The sequence below is a fragment of the Apium graveolens genome, chromosome 11 (assembly GCF_009905375.1).
Source record: "Apium graveolens cultivar Ventura chromosome 11, ASM990537v1, whole genome shotgun sequence".
Classification (NCBI taxonomy): domain Eukaryota; kingdom Viridiplantae; phylum Streptophyta; class Magnoliopsida; order Apiales; family Apiaceae; genus Apium; species Apium graveolens.
Genome location: NC_133657.1, coordinates 102,418,916 through 102,445,641, shown reverse-complemented (window position 1 = coordinate 102,445,641; position 26,726 = coordinate 102,418,916). Strand labels below are relative to the sequence as shown.

The window sequence follows — 26,726 nt, the reverse complement described above, 5'->3', positions numbered from 1 at the left end:
CTTTGATTAACCCCTAATTACTTGGTTAATGACCGCTTATCTGTTATACGGTTCGCTTAACTTTCGTTCTCGTTTATTATTTGAGGGATCATACCTGGGATCTTATTACTTAGGTTCCCCTAAACCTTTCTCAATATTTTATATTCCTTTTATGATCCTCTCTAAAAATCCTTGAATTTAAATCTTTTTTATCATGTTACCTTATACTCAATTCTTTCGGTATCTGGTGGATTTTCGGGAAAAATCAAAGTGTTCGGATATATATTCTGACGATCTTTACATACACTTATATACCATATAGAGTACTAATAAGACCTCAGAATATCAATAAAAGAACTGCTACATTGTGTGGCATGAAAAGTTTTCTTATTCAGCATAATCAGCAAAATCACTATTCATAAGGTTTACAAAAAGTCCAAAATTTTTGGGGTTATTACAGGCCCACCTCGAGGGTCTAAACGGGCTCTGACATTTCCGGAAAGCCCGGCCCGGCCCGGTCAAAGTCAAAGCCCGAAAAGCCCGGCCCGGTCAAAGACCGGGTTTTTTAAGGCCCGGTCAAAGCCCGGCCCGGTTGGCCTTTTGTGCATCTCTAGTTTGTGTATACAATTTCTAAGTGTTTAGGAAATAGTATTATGGAGGTATATATAAACATTAATTTTCTTTGATCAGATAAACTTTTTTGTTTTCATTTTCATATTTTGGATAAAATTATTATATTAAACATAATAAGCCAAGAGTAACTTTTAATTAAGTTATAAAACATGGATATTTTCCCTTTAAACTGATTTACTATTATTTTTCATACATTTGCCCCATCATACCATGTATAATGTTTAGATTTGCAAATTGCAATATATCTATCCAAACTCCAAATTATGCTGCTACTGGCTAGTATTATGTGAGTACTTATTTTGTGGCTGGTGGTGGCCTGTTGCTGACCCCCACTAAATTTCTTATTTTGGGAGCCGGTATTTACCTAAAAGAGTAAAAGAATAATACAATGCATCATCTATACATGTGTCCCCATTATAGTAGTCCATAAACTTGCAACTTGTGATCTACCAAAAAAAGGAAAGAGGCTAAGGTTGTTTTTCTTTGCAAGTCATTCATTTTCTTTCACCAAAAACTCAAGATAAAGAAATATTTCTTGAAAAATTATATTTATTTTATGGATGCATAATAGCTAGGGTTTAGATGCTAGGTAACATTATCTTCTTATCCAAATGATCTTTTCTTGCTTTTATTTCCAGATCTAGTAGCTGTAAGATGATCAAGAAAACTTTTTGCCTAATTTAGTTGGTTTCCTCATTTAGATCAAGTCAACTTTCATATCTTCCAAATCTCTTTCTATAAGTAGAAACTTCTTGTCTATGGCTCTGATTATACCTATCTACATACACCTACTATCTAGTGTTTTGTGGGAATCAGTTTGTCTGCAAATCTAGGGTCAAGTTGTGCAAATTTGTTAAATTAATTGATATTATTGGGAAGTCTAAAAGATTTTACATGAGAATGGTGAGAGGAAAAACACAGATGAAGAGAATAGAAAACACAACAAGTAGACAAGTGACCTTCTCCAAGCGCAGAAGTGGACTTCTCAAGAAGGCCTTTGAGTTATCAGTTCTTTGTGATGCACAAGTTGCTCTTATTGTCTTCTCTTCCACTGGAAAGCTATATGAGTTCTCAAGCCCCTCAAGGTACACATACTTTATTCATTTAGTATTTGTTTATATATGTATCTCATTAATTAACTTATAAGTATGTTTCGCATGATTATTCATTTAATTTTTAGGAGGTTAATGTAAGGGAAATAGTGTATGTATTTAGCCTTAATGTCATTCTACTGTATTCTATACACACACATGCGTGTGTAATACAATTCAAATAGGGTGGACTAGTCATACTAAATTCTTACACCTGTTGCAGCTAATCAGATAAATATATGTACGGATATGCAAGACATCAGGCAGCTTGCTTGCTTTTACTTCTCTCCTTTTTTTTTAATCGCTAGAATCATTTTAGTTTCTGCAGTCCTTACTTTGAGTATAACTACGCAAATGAAAACTAATGTTTATACACATGAATCAAATCTTACTTACAGATTTTTTTTTCCAAATCTCATAGTGTATTACATATCTTTATTTCTGGTCTTTTGAAAATATACTTTGGTTGTTTAATACACCACATATGTAATGATCTTTGTTTTTGGCATAAAAAGGTACACTTTTATGTCTTGACCAATGACCTCACAGCAAAGTACACAAATATATAGATCAGCTTATATATGGTATGATATTTTGACAGTATATCTGTAGGGATGTATATACATTATACTGCTGTTGATACTTATTGAATTAATATTCTTACAAGCCAGGCAGTTAGCTATATGACAGTAATGAAATGATTTTATGTTTGGCTGTTTAGTTACATTTTTGTTTTTTTGTCCAAATGAGCCAGAATGATAATTCAAATTACATAAAGGGAGGGGGGGATTTAGACTACATACAGAATATTTGTCTTGGCCCCTGGGGGCTAAAAACTGATTAACATATGTGTAGCTTCAAAGCTTTAATAATTTAGGATGTATTTAAGTTTGTTCAGTTCATGAGTGCTTCAAACTTTGACTATATGCCAAATGTATATGCAGTTATAGTAATTTAGTTTTGTATGTTTGTTCAGGACATGAGTGTTTCAAAGCTTTGGTTATAAATCAATTTATATTGCATGGTATACTTTTAAAAAACTGCCCTCAAGTAGGATATTTTGTGGCGCACTAATGAATGGCATGTGTTGAGTATGATACTAAAACTATTATATGCGATCAAACTCTACAGTTTGCAACGTTTAAGCTTATATAGAATGCCTAATACTGACTATATATTTTTTATTAGCTGCTGGTAGCCTGTTTTGACTCTTGTAAAGCCAAATCTCTTAAAACTTACATTTGTTTTTGTAAGTTACCTCTCTTTAGTATCAGTAATCCGTAATCTATAACCAGTTACTTGCAGTTACCTCTCTACAACTTTTGTTGGTTTGTTTCCTGCCTACTCTATATAGTACTCAATTATTTCTTGCATTGTCATCTCCCTCCGTCTATATTCTTCCACTCAATTTTATGGTCTTGGCAGTACATAGCTCATCCATAGATTCTCTCAGCTCTCAATTGATCGTGCCCAAGTTCGACCACAGTTCAGGCACTATATTAATGTTTAGGACGATCTTTGGTGTCAGTATTCCATTATTTGTCATCAAATACATTAGTAATGATTGATTGATATTTTCAGATGAGAATGATTGGTTAATTATAATCACTATACAATCCTTGATTTTTTTCACATACCCAGGATATTGCGTGCAACTTCTGGCATGTGATTTCTTTAACAGTGCAGACCGTAGCCTTAACCTCTTTTCCGGACCTATTTCAGTTATATGCTTTTATTCAGACTTCAGAATCTTTGTTAGCATGCATGCAGAAGAGTTTTCTAGAAACCGATGAACTGCATTACAACTTTAATCTGCCCATTTCTTCGTTCAAAGCTAAGTCATCAGTAGCATAAAGTGCATCTTTTTTTTTGAAGGAACCATGAAGTGCATTTAATCATATATGTACATAAATATAAATATTATGACATACTCTCTCTGTGAATCTAATTTTAATTTTATGAATACTCTTTTAGAGAGAAGACTTCTACAGCAAACCCTGTATGTGGAGGCCTAAAAACCTTTAAAATTCTGACTTACTGTTTAGCACCTAATTTTCTTCGCAAACCCGACTTTTCAAATAGAAATAATTGGCTGTCAAAAATAAATTATAGTATAAATGCGGTTTTTAATCCAAATGCTAAGCTGACTTTTATTTTTTTAATTTTATACTTCAATTCAGAGTATGAAAATGAAAAGCTATGCATCCCACACTATAAACCCAATTTCAAAATTGGAACATTATCTGTGTTATTACAAATTCTAGATTTTATGTGATATATAGTGTGCACTACTAATATGATATAGTGCATGCATCATTTTGAAAGAAGTGCTTTACTCTGAAACATTAACTTATTAACCTGTTTAAGTAATACACTTATCAGAATTTTTATGATTAATTCTTAGAAATATGGTTCCAAAATTAAAATTTAATTTAGTATGTTTTGAGAATTAAACATCATAATTCATGTAAACACTGATGGAAATTAAAATATTAATATTAAATATTAAATTGATACTTATAAATAATTGAAATTTATGTGAATGTATATTAAATAAATATTATTAAATTATTTAGTTAAAAGGAAAAGAAGAGGTGTAGTTATGAATCTACCATATAATTTTAGTTCTAGTAGTTGTTTAGTTATAAAAATCTCATAAGTTAATTTTATTGGGTGAAAAACCAAAATATCCACCATTTGAGGAAAAATGTCCAAAATGCCAATTGGCGGTACTGTACGCCCAAAATACCTGCTGAATACGCATGTGAGGGATGCGTATTCATTATTTCAATTTTTTATAAAGATTACGCATGTGGCACATGCGGATTCACTTTTTGTATTTTAGTGAATACGCATGTTGCACATGCGTACTCTTTATTAAAATTTGAAAGGTTGAATATGCATCCCTGAAATGCGTATTTCGTGGGTATTTTGGGCGGTTCACGCGTATCTGGGCATTTTGGGCAATTGAATGTGAAAAGTGGTGTATTTTGGGCATTATTTCACTTTATTATTAATAGTATTCTTTTGTAAAACGAATTGCATCATTATTATATGAATCACATATCTTTATTATTTTTAATAATTCAATATACTTATTAATATTACTTGATAATTATATTTTTCATTAAAATTTATTTATTATTACTTAAATACCGATAAAAATTGTTATTAAAATGTAAATAAATGTTCTTTTACATAATTTAATATTACTTAGTAAAATTTAAATATAACTCATAAATTCGTTATTATTAAAAAATATTTTTTTTTAATTTAAAAGAGACGTTAGAATCACATTAACAAATACAATTGCTGAATCAATAATTTTTAATTTAAAAGTTAAAAGTATATAAATATTAATAGTCATTTACTATTACTAAATTATTGTTTAAAAAAGGTTTTTGAATCTAAAAGTAAATCGACGCTTGAAAGAACACTAACCAGTAAAAAATATAGTTTACAGAGAATAAAAGTCAATTTGTATTAATAGTTGAAATTTAATAATATAAATTTAAACAAATAGTTATATAATTATCTAGTAAGTATTAAATATTCCCTCTGTCCCTCCCATTTGTTTACACTTTTCTTTTTGAAATGTCCCTTAGATTGTTTACATTTCAAAATTTTCCAAAAATAGTAAAGTTTTTATAATTTTTAAAATAACTACATCCACTACTTTTCTCTACTATACCCATTTTATACATATAATATTAATCGCTCCCACTACTTTACTCACTTTTTTAACTTTCCTCCAATATTTTATCATTTTTCTTAAATTCCGTACCCAACTCAAATGTAAACATTTGGGATGGAGGGAGTACCAAAATTTGGTACTAAAATACTTTTGTACTTTGGCATAAAACATATTTTCGCTTATTAAATAAAGAGTATAGATTTTAATATTCTGCCTCAAAAGTCTATTTACGGGTCGAAGGGTGGATTACGAACATTTCGTATAAAATCTGAGTAAAACTCTTCCTCACTAGAGTCCATTTATGAGTCGAAAAGTGGATCACGGACGTTTCGTGTCCGAGATAAATTTTGAGAATATATGTGGTGGCAAGATATTGAACTCGAGACCTCCCGCCAGCTTGAAAACTCTGATATCATTTTAAGTAACCAGCTCATCATAAATTTAAGATATTAGAGGAAGTCCTATATGAATTAAATATTATATTCAATAGTCCCACTCTCTCGGAAGCCAACTAACTCGAAAATCCACTCACTCGAAAGTCCATTTTTAGTTAAAAAAAATGAATCACATACGCTCATTTTTGTATTGCTACATAAATTGTCTTCGTATCCATAATATATTATAATAATATTGAAGATTGAAGTAAAGTCAAACCCGAGTCCTCGTACAAGCCTAACTCTCATACAATGAAAGAACATATCCCTCTAAAAACTTTAAAGTAGTGAAGAAAGACAATTACTATGATATTATATTAGTATCCTGACATTTATTACAATATCAAAAATTTAAAGATAAAATTTAAGCAAAATTGTAAGATATAAATACAATTACAAAACTTAAATATGCAGGACTTATATCGAGGCAAATGAGTTTAAAATAGGGGTATAATCGAGTCGAGTCGAACATTATCAAACTCGGCTCAAGGTCGATTAAAATAGTCCGAGTTCGAACTCGAGTTCGAACTCGACGGAACCTTTAATTTCAATTTCAGAGCACGACCCATAAAAAGTTCAATAGGCTCACGTTCGGCTAGAAAACTCGAATTAATTTCACTGAATATTAACAAAAACTCGAAATATGATCAGTTCAGCTCGAGTTCGATTCGATAATAAATTTATAATATATAAAATTATTAAGTATTTATAAAAAATATATTTAAAATAAAAAATAAAAAATAATAGAGCCTAGATAAGGCTCGCGAACCTTACAAGCCGAGTAATTAGAAACTTGAGCTTGACTCGGTTAAAAATTAAAAAAACTTGAGTTCGGCTCGATTATTTCCGAGTTAAATTTAATTTTTTTACGAATTAAACTCAAATAGCTCAATAACAGTTTAACTCGTTTATACCCGTTTAAAACAAACCTTGGAATAACAATTTTTTTCATTGATAATTCTAGCTTCTCTAATTTAAAGCACACAAGTAGATGTTTGTTGGAATAATTGTTGAAAGAAAAGGAAAAAATACAATTGTTTCAAAGAAATAATAGGGAACCGTATTTGTTCAATTAGATAGCAAGAACCAAATTTGTAACTAAAGAATGAAACCTTATAAGATAAGCAATAAATAAAACATATCAGCTCTGTTATAGAAATCTGCCGATTTTTCAAAAATCACCGATAAACCTCAAAAATTAACTAGTACATACTTTTTAGAAACATTTTATTGCTAACTATCATAATTTAGAATTTATATATACTCCAAATTAAACTAAACTCAGTGCTCGTCATAAATCAATAAACATTTAGAATAACAATTAGTGGAACTTCATTTAAATATACCAAATAAAATTTCAGTTGAATTATTATTTTAATGATTTACACATGATTTCATTAATAGTAAATTATAGTTATCTTATTAATAAAAGAACTTTGATGGTATGGATTTAATTTATAAATAATAAAAATCAGGAAATGATGATCAAAAATAACTTTTAATTTGTAAATTATTTTAATCTCAACTGAAATTTTGTTTTATCTATATTTTCAACTCATTTACATTCCTGGTTTACGTGTTAGTGATGAGAAATTAATTATTTTATTTAACTTGTGTTAAAAAAAATATATTTTTCATTTGAAAGTATTCTGTTTTCACTAGTATCTTGTTTCGTTAGTTGTTTGAAATTAATTATGTGTAAGTTGTTGAGTGCTCCTAGGGATGGACATTTCCCCAGCTTGACTCGGATCCGTTCCCCACCCCAAATGGGGCGGCTAATCGGGGATTTTTCGGATATGAGGCGAAGTTGGGGAGATATGTGTAAATAATTTGGGGATCGGGGCGGGGTCGGGGATTAGTGTCTCTCTGCCCGGATTCCCGACCCCAAATCGTATTTTAAATAAAATATTATATATATATATAAATACCTCAAATAAATATTAAAATATATACAATAAATTGGCAGTTTGTAACCCACTTTTATTTTTATTTTTGTGATGTGGCTCTACATTATTTTCTCTGTCAACTTACACCTCATAAAATTAATTTCGCTTCTATTTGCACCCTATTAACGACTTTCCATCCAAGTTGGCCGTTAACTTTAACGGAATTGGGGGTATTTTAGTAAATTACTAATTAAACCAGAAGAAAATAAGAGTATTTGGCATTTTGTAACTCATTTCTTTGGGCGTTTTTTCAATTCGGGTCTATATTATGTTTTCTTGCAAGTTGCACCTTTAACTTTGAATTTCGCTTTGTTTTGCACCCCTGGACCGTTTTTAACTTTTATATCATGGGTAAAATCGAAAATTTCTGATTTCCAAGAACAAATCGCCGGATCTTTAGATTTCCCAGTCCAAACCAACAAATAAATACATGAATTGATTGTAAATAGGGCTGAGCAAATCGAACTGAAACCGAAAAGCCGAACTGTGCTAATTCAGTTCGGTCATGATTTTTCATAAATTCGTTCTATTCGGTCCGGACCAAATAGACCAAAATAAAATTCGGTTTGGTCCGATTCTTTAAAAAAATATTTCGGTCCGGACCGAATAGACCAAATCATAAATACTATAATTTTATAATATATATTTACATATATCTAAAAATTATAATCATAGTTTTTAATTTGTAATTATACTCGTACACTCTTAGAACTTTACATATCACCTTATTTTTAATTATATTTTAGATTTCATATTTTTTGGTTTTAAATTTTTAATAAAGTTTTCTTTTTTTAAAAAAAATCAGTCCGTTTGGTCCAAAACCGGACCGAATCGAATCGAATTATTTGGGTTAGGTTCGGACCGGTCCGGTTCATTATAAAATTTCGGTCCGATTCAATCCAAGAAAAAATGATAATTCGGTTTTTTGATCTATTCGGTTCGGTCCGGTTTATGCTCAGACCTATTTACAAATAACAAGTAAAAACTATTTGTAATATCAAATTTTATGAAAAATGCCCGAAAATCAAACCCCCAATTCGAAATAAGAATCTTAGAATTGAGTTTAATTTTTTATTTTAGAGAATATGGATCGGCCTATTAAATATTCGCTCCATTTATAATTAGATTTTTTTATCGGATCGAATCCTAGATCGAATCTTTAATATGCCGATTCATATCCGCTAAAATAAAAATTAAACTCGTTAATAGGATTCTTATTTTGAAATGGCAGTTTGATTTCCGGGCATTTTTCATAAAATTTGATATTACAGGTAGCTTTTGTTTGTTATTTGCAATGGATTCATGTATTTATTTGTAGACCAAAAATTTCCGATTTTACCCCAAATATAAAAGTTAAAAACGGTCCAGGGAAGTAAAATAAAGCGAAATTCAAAGTTTAAGGTGCAACTTGCAAGAAAACATAATATAGACCCGAATTGAAAAAACTTTCAAAGAAATGGGTTACAAAGTGCCAATTACTCTTATTCTCGTCTGTTTTAATTAGTAATTTACTGAAATGCCCCCGCTTCCGTTAAAGTTAACGGTTATCTTGGATGGAAAGTCGTCATTGGGGTGCAAATAGAAGTGAAATTAATTTTTATGGGGTGCATGTTGACAGAGAAATTAATGTATACCCAAATCGCAAAAATGAAAATAAAAGTGGGTTACAAATTGCCAATTACTCTATTACTATTAATAATTTTTTTATCTCTTAATGATTTAATTTTACTTATCGTGGTATTATTTCATTATAATAATATTGTTTTTATTTATTATTGATACTAGAAAGAAATATTAATTCAAATTAAGGTTAAAAATTAATATTAAATTTTAAAAAAAAATCTAAATATTATGATTTACTATGTGATTTTTTATTAAAAAATATTATTTATAATTTAGTTTTATTAAATGAAAAAATAAAGAAATTCCCCGAATTTCCGCGGAGATCCTCATTCCCCATGTGGGCGAGGATCGGCGAGTAAAATAATCCTCGTTCGGAGATCGGGGCGGGTTCGAGTATTGGTTTTGAGTTCGGGGATCGGGAGTCGGGAAGTGCTGGTTTTGAATTCGGGGATTGGGGTGGGAATAGCACTTCTCGACCCCGAATTGACCTTATGGTCATCCCTAAGCGCTTATTCTCCGTTAAGTGCATATTCTAAATAGATTAGTTTTGACGATTATATTCTACATGACTGGTATAAGAAACTCAAGAGGTTTGATAAGAGCAAGTTCATAGTTTCCTAACTCAATTCTTAAATATAATATAAAATTTTTAATTTAGAACATGACTTGTTATACTTTCTCATACTTATTCGTTATTTAATATTTTATTCTTAAAAATATTAGTTATCAATAAAGTTACACCGGATAAAAGAGAAAAATAAATAGCGGTATTTAAAATATATCATAAAACATTAGATAAAAGATCTTTCAAAAAGAGATGATGCTAGTTAGATTTATAAGTAGGGCATGAAATCTATTAGTGATATAATCCGTAAGATAAGAAATAACTAGAAAATTATTAGAATACTCGGGAGTGTATATAATTGAGGATTTATAATAATTTATGAATTTTTAATGATTCTGGCTGATTTTAATTTTACACGATTTTAGCGGAGTTGTTAATAAACTCGTAGAGTCTCGCTGATTTGAATGGATATTTCGATAAATTCTTCAAAATCTCATGAATTCTGTTAAGATTTCAAAAAATATTATGGCTTTTGGAATATGCAAATTGAAGATTATTTGTATTAGAATAACTACACGAATTGCTGGAATAGAAGAACCAACTTCAATGAAGGATGAAGACGGGGAGTTATTGGATAGACAAGCCTTAAGTGTTTCCGGATAGACTTTAGCAAAGTACGTTTCTTACAATATCATCAAAGAAATGACAACATATGGTTTGATCAATTCTTTGTCAAATATGTATGAGATCTATCTGCTTATTCACTTGTTAGTTGTCATGGAATTGAATGAAGGTGATTGTGTTGCTGATCTTGTGAACAAAATTTATTCTATCCTAGAAAGATTGGCATTGGTGGATATTAAATTCGATGATGAATTACAAGCATCTTTGTTAGCATCCTCATTACCAGACAATTGGTCAGAATTTGTTACTGCTATAAGTAGTTCATCTGGGAGCGATAAGATGACTTTTGGTGGAGTTGGAGATTCTATTTTTTGAAATTATATTCGTAGGAGAAACTCAGGAGAGTCGTCGGGTTCCTTGTTGAGTGCTGAGAGTAGAGGCTAAAAGTTCGAAATGGGGCAGAATAAGAGGCGTAGAATAAGAGGCGTAGCAGATCAAAGTCACAAATGAAAGGACAATCCAAGGTCGCAATGATATTGTTTGTTGAAATTGTCAGAAAAAGGGTCAATTCAAGAATGAGTGCATGGTTCCCACCACTCCTAAAGAAAAGAGTAAAGAGGATAATCAGCTAATGTAGTTAGCGAAGTGATGGATGATGATTAGATTTGTTGCGTTGAATGTTCGGTTGAATCATGGGTTATGAACTCTAGTTAGAGATGCACAAAAATCGTATCAGGCCGAATACTTACCGGGCTTTGCAAAATTTGAATATTTGAAACTGGGTCGGGCCGGGTTTTTTTTTTAAACCAGGCAGGGCTTTTTTTTTTAAAATCAGGCCGGGCCGGGATTCGTTCAAAATAATTAGGTGCGTTTAGGCCTGCAAATCGGGTCGGGCCGCCGGATTTTTATAAATAATTTTAATATTAATAAATATAATATTTTTAGTAATAATTCATGATTTTCGTCTTTTTTTGGATTGTATTTGTAAGTTTAGGCTTTTACTTATATGTACACACTCTTGATTAGAATTTAGAATAAATTATTCATGTTATATCTTAGAAAGTTTAGAATTTTAAATTTACATCTCGATAATTCGATCTTAATATTGACAAAAGGTGTTCACATATAAGTAAAAGATGTGTAACTATCAATTCTCTAAAGAGTTTATTAGAAATTTAGGACCTCGTTTTTGAAATTATATTCAATTATAAAATAAATTTCGATAAGACATAAATTTTCCAATATTCTATTGAAATATTTGTTAAAGATCAACATAAAATTCGAGTTTTTATCAACATAAAATTCGGGCCGGGCCGGACTTTGATCCGGATCGGGCCTGAATCTGGATCGGACTTAAATTCAGTCTTTTATCGGATCAGGCCATTTTTAAAAAAAATATGTGGTCTTTTAAGGTCCGTGGGTCGGGTCGGACCAGACCAGACTTTTTTCGAATCAGATTTTTACGGGATTTTTTTCGGATCGGATCGAACGGGTTTTTTTGGATTCAAACTTTTTATGTATCCTTAATTAAAGTGCATCATTTCATTATACCCCTTGCAAGGATCTGAAGTTAAATTTCAAAGTTAGAAATTTTGGCAAAGTTCGTCTTGCTGATGATGAGACTTTGGATATGACGGGCATGGGAGATATTAATCTCAGAACCTCTTTGGAGACTAGTAGGACGCTGAAAGAAGATGCTGCTATCTGTGGGTTAGTTAGATAAGGAAGGGTATCATGTTACTTTCAGAGACGGACACTGAAAGGTTACAAAAGGGAATCTAGTTATTGCTCGAGGAGCGAAAAAAGACTTTGTACATTGTTGAACAATTTAGTGTGAAGCAAAAATAGTTGTTGATGCAATTGAGTCTTCAACTTTGTGTCACAAAAAGCTTGGTCATATGAGTGAAAAGGGTGTGAAGCTGTTAACTTCGAATGAGAAAATTCCACAACGAAGAATATGGAAGTTGGATTTTATGACTCACGTGTTCTTGAAAAGCAAAAATGAGTTACTTTTATAAAATCAGGGAAGACCCCCAAGGCTAAGAAGTTAGAGCTAGTTCATAAAAATATATATGGTCCACCAACATTTGCGTTGTTGGGCAGATCTCGCTACTATATCACTCTCATTGATGATTCCATTGGAAATGCATGGGTTTATTTTTTTTAAAAAAAATAAATCAAACGTGTTTGCTACTTTCAAAAAGTGGAAGACTGAAGTTGAAAATTAGATTTCTTTGAAGGTGAAGAGTTTGATGTCATATAATGGTGGTGAATACAGTAGTGATGTGTTTAATAGGTCTTGCGTAAATTTGGGATTACAATGATTAAAACTATTTCAACGACACCACAACAGAATGGTGTTACAGAGCGCATGAATAGAACCTTGAATGAAAGGGCCAAGAGTATCATATTACATGCAGGGTTGTCAAAAATGTTATGGGCAGATGCAGTTAGTACAACGGTGTATCTCATAAATAGAGGACTATATTCCTGAAGAAGAGTGGCATGAAAATGAGGTATATCTTTCACACTTGCTAGTTTTTGATTGTGTTTCTTATATATATGTTAAATATTCTAACAGGAACAAGCTTGATCCGAGAGCAAAGAACTGTATCTTTATTGGTTATGGCTCAAATGACATATGTTACCGTTTTTAGGATAAACTGTCAATGAAGGTCGTTAGAAGTAGAGATGTTACTTTTAATGAGAATGTAGTGTATGAGGATAAACTTGCAATCAATTGTGAGTTTACAAAAAGTAGTTTTTCAAGATATTTCAGAAGAAAATGTTGCAGAAAATAGTGGGAGTTAATTTACCGTTGATGACACAGTTCCAATTACTCCGTAGACTGAGGTAATAAAATCTTACAAAATTGTGAGGCCACCATAAAGTTTTTCTACTTAAGCATATTATATGTTATTGACCGAGGATAGGGAGGCTCAGTGTTATTCAGAGACACTACATGTGGATGATTTGGTTCAGTGGAAATCAGCCATAGAAAAAGAGACGAAGGATATAGGTGCAACAAAACAGATACTTGATATGAGAAGCATAAAGGATAGACCTTAAGGTACTTTAAAATTATATCAAGAGAAGTATATTGAGAAATTGTTGTAAAAATTCAGTGTCTTGGATGTGATACCTGAAGTACACCAATGGCGACTCACTTTAATCTCATGAAGAAACAATCCCCTAAAACGGATGAAGAGAAGAAAGATGTGGCTAGAGTTCCTTAGGCATCTGTAGTTGGCAGTTTGATGTATGCAAAAGTGTGTACAGGATAGTTATCGCTCATGCAGTGAGAGTTGTTAGTAGATTTATGTCTAATCCAGGAAGAGAGCATTGAGAAGTAGTCAAGTGGATGTTACACGTTAAAAGGCATATCCAAGTTTGTACTATATTTCAGTAAGAAAGATGATTATCTTGGAAGGGTTCTCTGATGCAGATTTGGGTGGATGTTTAGATACTAGCGAAAGTACAAGGGGTTATATTTTCACTTTGGGGTCACTTTAGGGGGCTCTGTAGTTAGTTGAATATCTCGACTTTATAAGAGTGTTGCTCTTTCAATTAAAGAAGCAAAATATATGGTTACCCCCCCCCGGCGAAGCTAGCAAGGATTGTTTTGGTTGAAGAATTTTCTTGAGGAGTTGGGCAAGAAACACGCTTACAATGCTTTATATAACGACAATCAGAGTGTTATTCATCTTATGGAAAATTTTGTGTTTTATTCTAGGACGAAGCATATTCATGTGACATATCACTTTACAAGAGAGTTCATAGGCAATGGTACTTTGACCTTGAAGAAAATCCTTAGTTCAAAAAATCCTGCAGATATGTTGACTAAGGTGGTTACCAATAAAAAGTTGAAGTTTTGCGTAGTTTCAACTGTCCTTCGAAATTGATTGATGAGAATGCGCTGCACTGGTCAAAGTTATTGATTGAAGTATTGATTTTATGAGATTTACAAGAGTGAAGTGAAGATGTGGTCAGACTCCCAGTGGGAGATTGTTGGTTTTGTGGAGTCTATTAATTAAACCCCTGAAAATATAGGCGGTGTCTGAAAGTTCGTTTTTTGAATCAAATTAAAGGTTTGACCAAATGAAACTTTTAATTTTGGTAGTTAGCTTTTTGAAATAGATTTTTGGGACAAAAAAACTAATTTTGAAAATTCTACTTGGAGGAACTTCTTCAAGTAGAGGAATTTCTTCAAGTAGATAGTACAAAAAACTAATTGAAACATCTATTTACTAAACAGTTTTATTCGAACTAGGTAAATTCAATTGGTTAGCCAAAACAACTAACTTAATCAGTAAGTCAAAATAGTTATATCAAACCACTACAGTTAATTACCAAATAGGATCATACTATTTAGATTAGTTTATAAATTAGTCAACTTTTCGGATTTGAACTATATTTTAATTTGGGATCAGTTCTCTCTCGTATAATTGTAAAATCATAACACAACACAATTGTGAGAGAACAATACTCATATAATTGTAAAATCATAACACAACACATATAATTGTAAAATCATAACACAACACAATTGTGAGAGAACGATACAAAGTATCATTTATTTTCTTGTTCTTATTTATTCGGTTTAGATTTTGCTCTCACGGTTATATACTCAACATCCTTAACCATGAACTCATTTCTCCAGTTTTCATAGCAGTTTTAAGTTGTACTAACTTTTACAATGCAACTCTAAAGAAAACAATATGTTTACTGCATTTTCTTCATTAAAACATATAGTTTGAATCTATACATAATACATGATTTATGAAAGATTCAGCACAATAGTGTGAAGTCAATTTTGACAAGTTTTCTTGTAAGAGTTCTTACTTTTAATGCAATTTTATCCCTTTCCTTCTAAAACACACTCCTATCTCCCCCCCCTCCCCCCCACAGACACACACAGCATGAAAAATATTGTGGACTAATTAAGTATCAACATCTGCATTCAGTATAAATGTAACAATCGAACGGTATCTGAAGATTGGCAAGAAACTGGAATCCGGAAAAGCTACAGCAGTTGAAGAAAATACGGAGGTCACATTCTTATTTTTAATTACTGTGGCTGTGAAATACTGAACTTGAACAATCTTTGTACACAAAAGAAGCTGATTACGAAACTTTAATCACCAGAACTTTACTCCAGATGCCTGAGAACCGACTTATAGATAAGTGATAACTAATTAGTGCTGGTGTATATAATGAGATTAAAAGAAATTATAAAACTCTCAGATGCTTATTTAAAAGGAATTACGATGTGTACTGATGAAGCTTGTTCATATTAACTTTGAGACGGATCACGGGTGAACTGTAATCTACTGCAACTGTGAGAACATCTTATTCGAATGGATGTGTAAAATCGGATCAGTAATATATGAGCACTGAGTATGAAATTGGGAGCAGTAAAATATAGTCCAACCTTATAATTTGAACAATTATGAACTTATATATACTTACAAAATAGTTCAAATTTAAATATATTCCCACCTTTTATTCTTTTTTTAAGTGACAATACAGAAGAAGCAAGGTTTTGACTTTCTTAAATCCCAATGAAGCAAAGTTTAGGAGACAGAAATCAAATTATGGTCTAACTAAAAGTATAATCTATATAATTATTACTGCAGCATGTTCTAGAGGAAGAAGTTGCAACCATGTCCGAAAAGATCAAGCAGCTTGAAGAATGTAAAGAGTAAGATCGCATTTTGTGATATTGCTTTAGCTTATGACAATCACATAAACTGGCCATTTGATCACAATAAACGATAATGACTTTTTCTTTTTTCAACGCAGAAAGCTCATGGGAGTCGGTTTGGAGTCTTACACTGTTGATGAGTTGCAAAAGATAGAAAATGATTTAGACCGAAGCTTAAAACACATTCGGGCAAGAAAGGTATGTATTTATACTCTTGTTGCAATTTTACTTTACCAAGTATATCAGCCACATTGGTAGATTAATAATGGGGTTTATTACGTAGGTTTTGTGTTTGAGATAGAGACGCTAAAGCATCTTGTGTTTGAGATAGAGACGCTAAAGCATCTAAGCCTAATTTAATAATATGTGTTTGTTTCCTACTTGCAGCATGAGTTGTTCAAGCAGCAGATAGAGCAGCTGAGGAACGAGGTATACATAACTAACAAACTACAATTATCAACCTTCATATACCCACATATTACTCAAACTGGCCAGTGTATGCACATGCACATGCACATGTTTGTTTGTATGTTTACAATTTCTATGTATGTAACTCAGGAAAGAAGATTAGCTAAACAAAATGAAGAATTCAAGAAGGTTAGTCTAATTTTTTTAATTAATATCTGTGCGAAAGTTAAAAGAAATTATGGTACAAATGCATGATCAACATGGGCTTCAACTGGTTGCAGTCTGAATTGCAAGAAACAGAGCCTGATAATAGATCTGAAAAAGATTCAAGAAGAGAAGAGGATGACGTTGAGACGGGTTTATTCTTAGGACCGCCAGAATTAAGACGAATTACCCCATAATAAGATGTTGCTGAACCAAATTCTGTCACAGATAATAAATTGAAATAAAATTTAAATGTTTAGATGCGACATATACTTCTAATAAAAGATGGAACGAGGACCTTTCTCTACTGCTACATACATTTTTGTTTAATCGTTCATAAGGTTGTATTTCATCTTTTATACTTCAGTGTTTTGAGTTTCTGTTCTGGAAAGTGAAGACAATAAACATTGATTGTTTATAAATGTATAAACTGAAACAGATGGAACGAGCTTCTAACTTTCATTGTTCGTTTTTTGTTGTACGCTTTGTGGAATATGTCTTTCAATTCAGTAAACTTTTACAGGGGAACATCATTGGCATACAGTTACAAAAAAAAAGATCATGCAAATAGGGATACCGGAGGAATAGTTGTGCTTTTTATGGAGTAGCTAGTGTGATACCTGTTAAAACCCCCAAATTTTGAGAATTTGTATGATAGATGTTAAAACTTGCAAATTTGGAACAACACACTATGCATCATTGAAATTTTCTTAGAAGCTACAAAAAAAAGCATCAATATACATTATTGTCTTTAATAATAATCTCGTTTTAGTATTGAGCTGCATACTGCTTTCTCAGGCGTCTTGAGTTTGTTTTTCGTTGAAAAGTGAATTGCTACTTACAATCAAGCACTCTACCAGTAACATTAATAATTTATTGGCACTTAATGAACTTCAAGTGCGAGTACATACAACTAACTCTACCCTTTCATGCCTATAAAAAGAGTGAACAGGCTAAAGACTCTTCCAAGTTGAAACATACAAAAAAAAACTGAAGTTGGAAAATGCTTCAGGATAGAAATTGAAAACAAAATTATTGACAAATGATGGATGTGCTACAGCGCACTTCAATGAAAATTTGACGCTGATTTATAAGTTAGCCCGACATTCCAGTCTGCAGGGGCAACATTCCAGGCAAATATAGTTTCTCTGGAAGTGTATGAAGTGAGCATGAAAGAAAGAGATTGACCTCCTAATGTAGCAAAAGCCTGGTATGAAGCTCCCCAGTTGTGGCTCATGCTAATCCATCCTGTCTTGCTACCTCTTACCCACATATTTGCAACGTCACCTCCTCCAGCTACATTCATCACATACACCAAAAGCCAATACCCGTTTCCTTGAAAAGTGAATCGCAGGCCACCCCGTTTGACACATGGCACTCTGCAAAAATCAATGTAAATTTGTGAAATCTGCATTATAGGTCCTGTTTAGTTTTCTTACAGTAATTTTGTGGGAATTTCGAGTTTTGCTGCATAAAGATAGAGTACAAGCATGTAAGCATACCTGCGGTACATGACAGGGACAATGCCAGCCTTCCACTGAGCAATTTTCATGAATGCAGGTTTGGCCAAGTCGAAGTGTGTTCTTGGGGGATTGCACCACCCACCATTGTTGGAGTCTTGAGACCAGTTAGGAGGGCATAGATTAGTGGCTGTTATGGTCGCATAAGGTGACCCTTTGTAGCACCAACGAGAATAAACACACTTAATCTGATAACAAGTCCCACACGCATATCCGTTTTTAAACAATGTGGAGCTCAATGCTGCGGTATCTGTACCATAACCATTGTTGAACAAGTTTCCATAGCCGCAGGCTCCTCCTGAATATTAGCCAAATACAAAGTGTTGAGAATATAATTAACAACTTTACATACTTGCATTCACTGAATAAATGAGATGACAGTGCCAGACATACCCATTGTTTCAGAGGCAGACTCATCGCCATAAAATGTAGCATGGGAAAGCGACCAAGGGCCAGGTCGATATATTCGTACAGCAGTCGATTTACTCAAGTTCATAGCTAGAAAGGACAAAATTAGGAGTTTGAAGCTCCATACATGAACGAAAGAAGCCATGGCCTGTAGTTTTTATGTTGGAGAAATTGTTTGCTAGTAGCTCTTAAGTTGCTCAAAGAGTTAGTTGTGCATGCAATCCTTATATATACATCTTCGAAAAATTGGTTGGTGTATGGTGAATTGGTGATTGTCACGAAGACTATTAATTGTTTACAAAAGTCAAAATTCGTTGCATTTTGATTGTAGTATCTATAACTAAAGACGTTGTAATGAACATAGTCCTCTCCCACTTGGGTGTTCTAGTTTAGACAAAGATAACACTTTGTTATTTAGAGTTTATAGAAAAAAGAACGTCGGTTAAAATGAAGGACAACGTGCGGGTATGTATTGTATAGTGCGTCATCTACAATGTCTTCCTATTTTTACAGTTTAAGAATATGAAGTCAATGCGAACATATGTCTGGAGTAATCCCAGCACCTTGTCGAGATGTTATGTTTAATCTAGTGAACATGATAACTGTAAACGAACCGAGTCAGAGCTCGTGGAATACTACCGTTAGTGTGATCCACCACCGGGTCTAACTCCATATTTTTTTACGGAAAATCTAAGCTGATCCAACTATGCATAAAATCACAGGAGTTGATGCAGAAAATGATTTGGTAGCACCTTGATATCTATCTATATATACATAATACCATAATCTGTAACAGACGATATAATTACAATTGACTTCACATCAATCTGCCAGAGGACAAAGCCTATCTGATGTACTATACATTAGACAACACAGCTGCCACTACTACACAGAAACCTTTTTCTCCAAGGACCAAGGTTTCCTCCATTACTGTTATATATGCATGTTTTTTAGATCTTAATGCCACTTGCTTAGCTGATCCCATCACATCAAGTGCCACTGTATTAGAGCTTGAAAGACCTTGATAAAGAAGTGAACCCTTTGTAATAAGCCCTGAAGAGTAACTAATTTGGTTTGGTATTTTAAAAATAATGAAAAGGTAATACGGAATCTAAACATCTGTCTTGCTGCATTTCTTAGTCGGGTCATAAATGAGAAAGAGTTCAAGATGTTGGATAAAAAAACCCTACTCTTTATGTTCCTTCTGGCAGCATTATCAAGCGTATTCTTGAATCATAGACCAAGGCTGTCTGACAGCTGAAGGAAGTAATGTGAAACATTAATCATTACCAGGACAAACTTATCAGAGTCGGAGGTATAATCATAAGAACCAAATCGAAACTTACTTTGTGCACTTAATGTTGTTGGTTGAACCGCCATTAGATATTGAAAGGATGGTCCCAAAGAAAGAAGTGTTCTCTGTACCGCAGTTTGGGCAGGGACCCTAAAACATTATGTTTTTTTAATTATATTATGTACTAACAACCATCATATATATATATATGGAAACATTAGATTAGTGATAGAAGAAAATATTTTACCTTCAAGATCAAAAAGTCTTTTATAATGAAGTTTGTAAATGTATTAGATAAGTACAATATGACCGGCAAAGCAGCAAACCAGGTGAAGATAAAGCTGAATGGTTCTGGAAGCTGCACAACTCAAGAACTCAGAAGTTATAATACAGCAAGATATCTTTAGTTAAATAGTCATGTGGAAGCAAAAATAAGTCGTCTGACAATGAACTCGCTTTAAATCACGGACAATTTTTTATTAGATACTTTGCTAGTCACAGACAAACATTTTTGGTTGTCCCATTGAATTCAAGCTTCTAAAATTGTAGAATGTATAAAATAGAATCATCAAATAAGAGTTAAGTACTTGTATTGTATCATTCGCTGACTAAACAATATAATCTCTAAAACTACAAAAGATACATAGAAATTGAAACGAAATAAAGGAAAGTGATACCAACAATGAATAGATTAAGCTATCCATTATTCAGAAGTTTATTTCTTTCCAACATTTGCTTATTTGAACAGGCGATACTGAACATACTGTATTTTTTGTGTTATGAAAAGTTCAAGATTGCTGAAATTAACCTAGGTGTTGGAGGAATAATAACCAAATGAGGATATATGATATGTAGACTTATTACTATATTCTGAATCTATATCCATACTGGTGTGGCATGTCAGTACCTGTACTACACAGGCCCATGTTTTTAAAATTAAATTCATGTATGCACATTAGCCAACTTCAGATAAAGAATTTGGCAAAAAAACTTTTGGTCCATTTATCAATTCTCCAATCGGTTATAGTTATTAGAATTAATATATGTAAAACTATTAATTCAGAGAGATTAGAGAGGCGATCTAATACCTCCAAAAGATATGTAATTTCAAAACCTGTCAAGTCGTCCAGGAAGAAAAATCTGTCATGTAAAAGATAAACAAATAGTTAATGACCTGCTGAGTTCTAGATGCCACTAAAATTGCCCTATTAAACCATAGATTAGAAATTGATCAGCAGCAGCAATTAGCCTTTTACATTTATAGAGATTGGTGACAATTTCTTATGCAATTAAAGCTACAAAATAGATCATTTGTTACAAGGACTTATTATGGCAGAAATTTATAATCAAATTGTTATTGAGGATCTAAGCTATGTAAAAAATAAGATATTATACATAGAGATGGAAAATGACTTCTTCTCTTATATAGAGCCATTTACAGTTGTGAGAGAACTATAGGCATTCTTCTGCTTCATTAATACATGCTTCTCTGCGCAATGGAATACAGACAGCTGGATATGAAATTATGTTGTGTGATGCAATATTAGATCAGGTAATGTTTAAGCCACCAAAAGTAACTACATTATGTTTACACAATTAAAACTTCCCAAGGAAACTACACTTATTATTGACAAAAACTACCCAAGGAAACGCAGAAGGATGAGTACAAGACATATTTAAATATTGTTACAGTACTTTCTACACACTTGATTATATTTAAAAGAAAAGCCATAATTCATTTTTTTGCTAGTTTGAAGATGCAACCAAAGTTACAATGCTTAATGTTACTGTCAGTTACTCACTTGTCAACTTCTTTTCCGACGGAAGTTTTACTTTTAGTGACTTAATTTAAGAAATTTCCACAGTAATGGGGTATTATAATAGTAAATAATGAAAACTGCATGCTGAAATATTCACTTGATCTCTATATCAATTCTATAAACTAAATACAAAACTAATAAGTTTTTGTTATGACTTACAGATAAACATATTTTGTCAGTAATGGAAGTGACTATTTGTTCGTATTCGGCGAGCATTTAAGAAAGCTATTATTTGTCAAAAAAATTAAACCTTATGACAAAAATCACAATTAGCTCTTATAAATATGTAATCCTTTACTAGTGGAACGATGGAACCTGTCTAAATGTTCACCCAATAGCTATGAACATAACTGGGATACTTAATTTTAAAGAGAGTATAGTACTTAGTGGCTATGTTACTCGGACTCGGTTACGAGTGTCCGACATGGATACGTGTCTAAGTGTCTGATTCGGCAACATGTTGAAAACTGTACATGTTTTTGGCTTCAAGTAAGTGTCTAAGCCGAGTGTCAAGTGTCTGACACGGGTACTCCAAGGTAAAATGAATAGTCTGAGTAACATAGCTTAGTGGTTACATTAACAGAAAAACTTAGGCTGATGGGCTGCAGTAGGCAGATAATCAGATTTCAATTTCAGCATATGTGATGAAGTATAGAACACTTACAATCCTAATGCAACCAGAGCAGCAGGGACATTCAACAGGAACATTTTGAGATAGTCAACATATAAGTCACTGTACACCTGCAGGACATTTTACATATCAATTTATGCTTTAATCATACTAGCTTAAATCCGTGCGATGCACGGGTTCCGTTAATATTTAAATTTTTTATTTATCCTATCATATTCTAATTTTGAAAATATTTTTGTAAATATATAATAATTATAAATTTATAATAAAATAATAGGATAACTTTAGTAGGATAAGTAGACTCCGTCTGGTTTAACAATTTAGTAGTTTAGCAGATATGTAACCCTATTTATTTATTTTTTTAATAATAGAATAAGTTGTGGTCGTAGTTTAGTAGGATAAGTAGACTATATCTAGTAATTTAATAATTTTGTAGTTTAGCTGATATATAACACTATTTATTTATTTTCTTTAATAACCAAAATTAGGGAATAACCGTTGAACCAAATTAAACCCCGTTCCGGTTATTATAGTATAGTATAGATCTACATTAACTGAAGTAAATACTTCAAGAAATCAATATATATCTTATTCACTTCAGTATAAGTATAATAAATTATCAAAAAATAAATAGAAATATCAGGACAGCTAAGCTTCAAATAGATTAGCATTGAACAGTTAAAGTTTCAACCCAGGTGGATTACTGATAAGCATTTCAATCCTTTATATGGGAAATTTGCTAACATGCATTCGAGATTTGGATAATACAAGCATCCCAGATTCCCAGTCATTTTCACTGAACCCATAAGAAAAAACAAAATCATATAATTTTTGTAGAAACTTTATAATATAACAAATTGAAGACTAGCTTATGTGTTAATCATTATGGAGGTAGGATGTGGAAAGGACATTGTTTTAGCTGATATAACCTACAGTGTACAATCATAAAATAAAAACCAGGTACCAGTGTACCACTCCTAAAGAAGTTTTCCTTAAATATACACGTCATGAATGAAGCTTTGATTTTTATTTTTAGAGTATGGTTATCAAGTTCTAAACAAATTATTGAAATAAACTAAATTATATTTATATATGCTCATAATTTTGGAAATGCATCCACACACCTTTCTACTACGAAGACTGCATCGCGGTCCTTCAACAACAATATCACTCCCATCCATCTAAAGACCAGCAACAACTTGTTAGTACATGCAATAGAAAGCCAGATAAACAGGTGTATCAACTTGTTAGTACATGCAATAGTTTTAACCATAAGATTTTTCTGTTCTATTTTTTGTTTCTTATTTTTGCAGAGAAACTAGTGGTAATTAGCTGAGTGGCTACGGTATGAAGCAAACACATTAAGGCACAAGCAACATATATAAGATATTCAGTACTAGCAATCACAGCCAACATTCTAATTAAAAATTTCCAGCCATGGTAAACTTTTTTGTATTCAAGGTTCTGCTGTAATGCGTCTTCTACCCACAATAAAGTTATTTTAGCTTAGGTTAATTTTTCAATAAAACTTCTGAGGTATTTGATGATAAATATCAATCATATCACATTAAACCAATGCACCCCTTGAATGCATCTATTTTGTGGAATGATCTGTAGATACGTATGCAGGCCTACCGACCTTCAGTTGCAGCTTTAATTTGTCAAATTCTTCGTCAGTCATGATAGGATTTCCTGATACATAAGCCATGGATGCTTCCAAAAATTTCTGCTCATCCGAGCCTGCATGTAAGATTACAAACTATTGATGAATAAATACAAAAAAATAAAGAAAACTTTGATGCCTTGAAAGAGAGGGAAGTAAAGCATACTAAGCATAACAACACTGCTTCCTTCCCACATTAGCTCTTCCTTGAGGTTATCGAATTCCTCATTTGACATAATAGCCTTTCCTTCGTAATAGAATGACTGAAACAGATCGCGCAAGGAAACTCAGTAAACAATCAACAATTTCTCAAAGAATTAGGATTATGCAGATAAATATATTGTCAATTCTTTGATAGTACTATAACTATACATTGTTTGTTTTTAAAATCCACCATATAAACTTCTCGGAATTTGGAAGTGCTAAACTGGAGGTGCTTGAGCATAATTTCGAATCCTAGATTACAGTTATAGAAAAGCCGTTTTCAAAATACTGAATTAAGTGGACTAATTTTAAGGCTTTATGTCACTTAGTTAATGCTTAATGATGTGATTAGGAAAATTGTTGAGGTATAAATGATAAAATATTGATCGAAATATGTTATAATTGAACTGCATGTTTCAGCTTATATTTTTTAAATCTAAATGTATCTTGAGCGGCGGAACAGAGCATATTGGCAAATATCAAATAGTCAGAAGATTAAGATACCGACTTCAGTAGCAATATAAGGGGGGATTGTTAAATTAGCTAAAACAACGATTGTTGGAATGTTCTAATACCAATGAATAGTAGGCAATTGATGTACTTTCTAAGCTCTCTGCAAAATCAAGAAATAAAACATACAGATTACAGACAATTAATGTTGTTTCAATGATAAACAGGAATATACCTACCACCAATGTTGTTTCAATAATAAACAGAAGGGAAATCAGTGAGCTAAAAAAAAATCGAGGACAATACTTGTAGTGCTTGCAGAAATTCCTGTTCCATTTCCCCCATTGATTTGTTCTTTTTCTCTAAGCTACAATAAGGCAATATCTTACTGTCTTCGATCTCATCTTCCTTGACCTCGCCTGCACGGACATAGTAGTTAGGAAATGGATATATAACTAGAAGCAGTTGTAAACAACTCAAATTGGTTCAAAGGCCGGCAGTACGCAGCATGCCTAGAAATTTCTTAGTAGTAATAACTAGTTAAATTTAAACTTTTGGCCTGTCGATATACACAATTCACCCCTCTGAAAAATCACAAATGCAACTGGACTCAACCTTACCACACTAGGTTATCCCATCACACATAGTATACAAGATTTTTAAATGAAAATTAAATGATCCTCGACCTTGCTATAAACATATCCTCTAAATGTATTATTAGTGATGTATGCAACTTAGTTTGAGACTAATGGTGCCCTAGTATGAAAGTAATGAAACATATATATACAAACAAGTAGAGACAGACCTGGCTGATCAGCAGTAGCCTTAGGGGAGAAAACAATGAATCTGCGGGTAGTGCACAAGGGGAGTCTACTGATAGAGTGAAATGACTGATGAGCCCTTGCACAGGATATAGAAATGATGGGTGTACGGAAGAATTTAGGGGTAGATATGGTAAATGCTAGTTTTGTGGCAGCAGCAGCCATTTTTGGTGCTGGAGATCCTCAATGGTGGTGGTGAAAGAAATGAGACGTGCTGGTTTTGTTTTTCCAAATTATTTAATAATAGAAAATATTTAGATAAGGCTAGTTTCATTTTGTGTGGAGGATGGTTTTTGACAACACTGTTTTTTTTTTGCCTTTGTTACATCAATATATTGTGCCTGGTCAGCAACAGGAGATCCTAGGACAATGTCCACTTGGCAATATCACGTGCTGCTTCTCCTCTGTTGCTTTCTTGTTTCACACGTGTGTTTTCTCAGTTCTTTGTGTGCTCCTTCAGTTTGCTCCTTCCTGTTTCCTGCTCCGCTCAGAGAGATTCGCGATAGCAAGCTATCAAATTTCAATATATCTCATTCAATTCCATAGAGTTAGTTTCCTTTCTTGGATGTGACACTTAATTTTATATATTTTAAAAATAATAAAATTTATAAAATTAGATTTATTATTTTTAATAACATTACTGTTTTCTTTCCTGACATCCACTTTATATATTAAATATTAATTGATATCGTTATTTTATCCGTTTTTCTTATATTTTTTAACTATTTACAAAACTGAACTTTTGTGCCACGTCCCATATACATACTAATTATTAAGACGGGTAATATAATTATTCACTCCGGGTTTCGAGGTGTATATTCATAAAATGTTACAATAAAAAAGTGGATTATTTTTCTACTAGATTAAAAAAAGGAAAGCTATATCTGGAACAGTTTTTCACTTCCAGAGACCTGAAATGTCGCCATTTTGTGTTTTCAAGTTTATTTTCCTCTGGGTACAAAAATCTTTCCCTGGAAATTGTATTTCTCTCTAAGAAAATTATAATTATT

The 26,726-nt window shown here is 32.4% G+C and overlaps 3 protein-coding genes across 5 annotated transcripts; 1 reads left to right on the top strand and 2 right to left on the bottom strand.

Annotated features, from left to right (window-relative positions):
• Window positions 1-1,036: 1,036 nt before the first annotated feature.
• Window positions 1,037-17,367, top strand: LOC141697302 (agamous-like MADS-box protein AGL19). Its single transcript, XM_074501599.1, has 7 exons — window positions 1,037-1,697; window positions 15,554-15,638; window positions 16,226-16,290; window positions 16,392-16,491; window positions 16,681-16,722; window positions 16,852-16,890; window positions 16,983-17,367. The coding sequence occupies exons 1-7, from the start codon at window positions 1,507-1,509 to the stop codon at window positions 17,100-17,102; spliced, it is 642 nt and encodes a 213-aa protein (XP_074357700.1). The 5' UTR covers window positions 1,037-1,506; the 3' UTR covers window positions 17,103-17,367.
• A 451-nt stretch (window positions 17,368-17,818) lies between these two features.
• Window positions 17,819-18,946, bottom strand: LOC141697301 (expansin-A7-like). Its single transcript, XM_074501598.1, has 3 exons — window positions 18,819-18,946; window positions 18,408-18,723; window positions 17,819-18,284 (listed from the first exon to the last, which is right to left on the bottom strand). Exons 1-3 carry the CDS (start codon window positions 18,919-18,921, stop codon window positions 17,972-17,974), a joined length of 732 nt encoding a protein of 243 aa, XP_074357699.1. The 5' UTR covers window positions 18,922-18,946; the 3' UTR covers window positions 17,819-17,971.
• Window positions 18,947-19,558: 612 nt separating this feature from the next.
• LOC141697300 (PGR5-like protein 1B, chloroplastic) lies at window positions 19,559-25,975 on the bottom strand. Of its 3 annotated transcripts, none has more exons than XM_074501596.1 (11): window positions 25,701-25,975; window positions 25,202-25,314; window positions 24,408-24,504; window positions 24,218-24,318; window positions 23,703-23,759; window positions 22,612-22,688; window positions 21,216-21,267; window positions 20,375-20,485; window positions 20,180-20,277; window positions 20,024-20,090; window positions 19,559-19,853 (listed from the first exon to the last, which is right to left on the bottom strand). In XM_074501596.1, exons 1-10 carry the CDS (start codon window positions 25,879-25,881, stop codon window positions 20,027-20,029), a joined length of 951 nt encoding a protein of 316 aa, XP_074357697.1. In that variant the 5' UTR covers window positions 25,882-25,975; the 3' UTR covers window positions 19,559-19,853; window positions 20,024-20,026. The 3 variants fall into 3 exon arrangements, with proteins under 3 accessions (XP_074357697.1, XP_074357696.1, XP_074357695.1); XM_074501595.1 differs by having other exon boundaries at window positions 19,559-19,886; window positions 25,701-25,974; XM_074501594.1 differs by having other exon boundaries at window positions 19,559-20,090; window positions 25,701-25,973.
• Window positions 25,976-26,726: the final 751 nt, after the last annotated feature.

Excerpts from the sequence above, each read along its gene's own strand:
- LOC141697302 (XM_074501599.1), top strand. The coding sequence starts at position 1,507 with ATGAGAATGGTGAGAGGAAAAACACAGATGAAGAGAATAGAAAACACA. Across the intron at positions 1,698-15,553 it reads GAGTTCTCAAGCCCCTCAAG|TATAAATGTAACAATCGAAC; the intron begins GTACACATACTT and ends ATCTGCATTCAG. Across the intron at positions 15,639-16,225 it reads CAGTTGAAGAAAATACGGAG|CATGTTCTAGAGGAAGAAGT; the intron begins GTCACATTCTTA and ends TTATTACTGCAG.
- LOC141697301 (XM_074501598.1), bottom strand. The coding sequence starts at position 18,921 with ATGAACTTGAGTAAATCGACTGCTGTACGAATATATCGACCTGGCCCT. Across the intron at positions 18,724-18,818 it reads GTCTGCCTCTGAAACAATGG|GAGGAGCCTGCGGCTATGGA; the intron begins GTATGTCTGGCA and ends GCTAATATTCAG. Across the intron at positions 18,285-18,407 it reads GTCCCTGTCATGTACCGCAG|AGTGCCATGTGTCAAACGGG; the intron begins GTATGCTTACAT and ends TGATTTTTGCAG.
- LOC141697300 (XM_074501596.1), bottom strand. The coding sequence starts at position 25,881 with ATGGCTGCTGCTGCCACAAAACTAGCATTTACCATATCTACCCCTAAA. Across the intron at positions 24,319-24,407 it reads AAGCAGTGTTGTTATGCTTA|GCTCGGATGAGCAGAAATTT; the intron begins GTATGCTTTACT and ends TCTTACATGCAG. Across the intron at positions 20,278-20,374 it reads AAGACTTTTTGATCTTGAAG|GGTCCCTGCCCAAACTGCGG; the intron begins GTAAAATATTTT and ends ATAATGTTTTAG.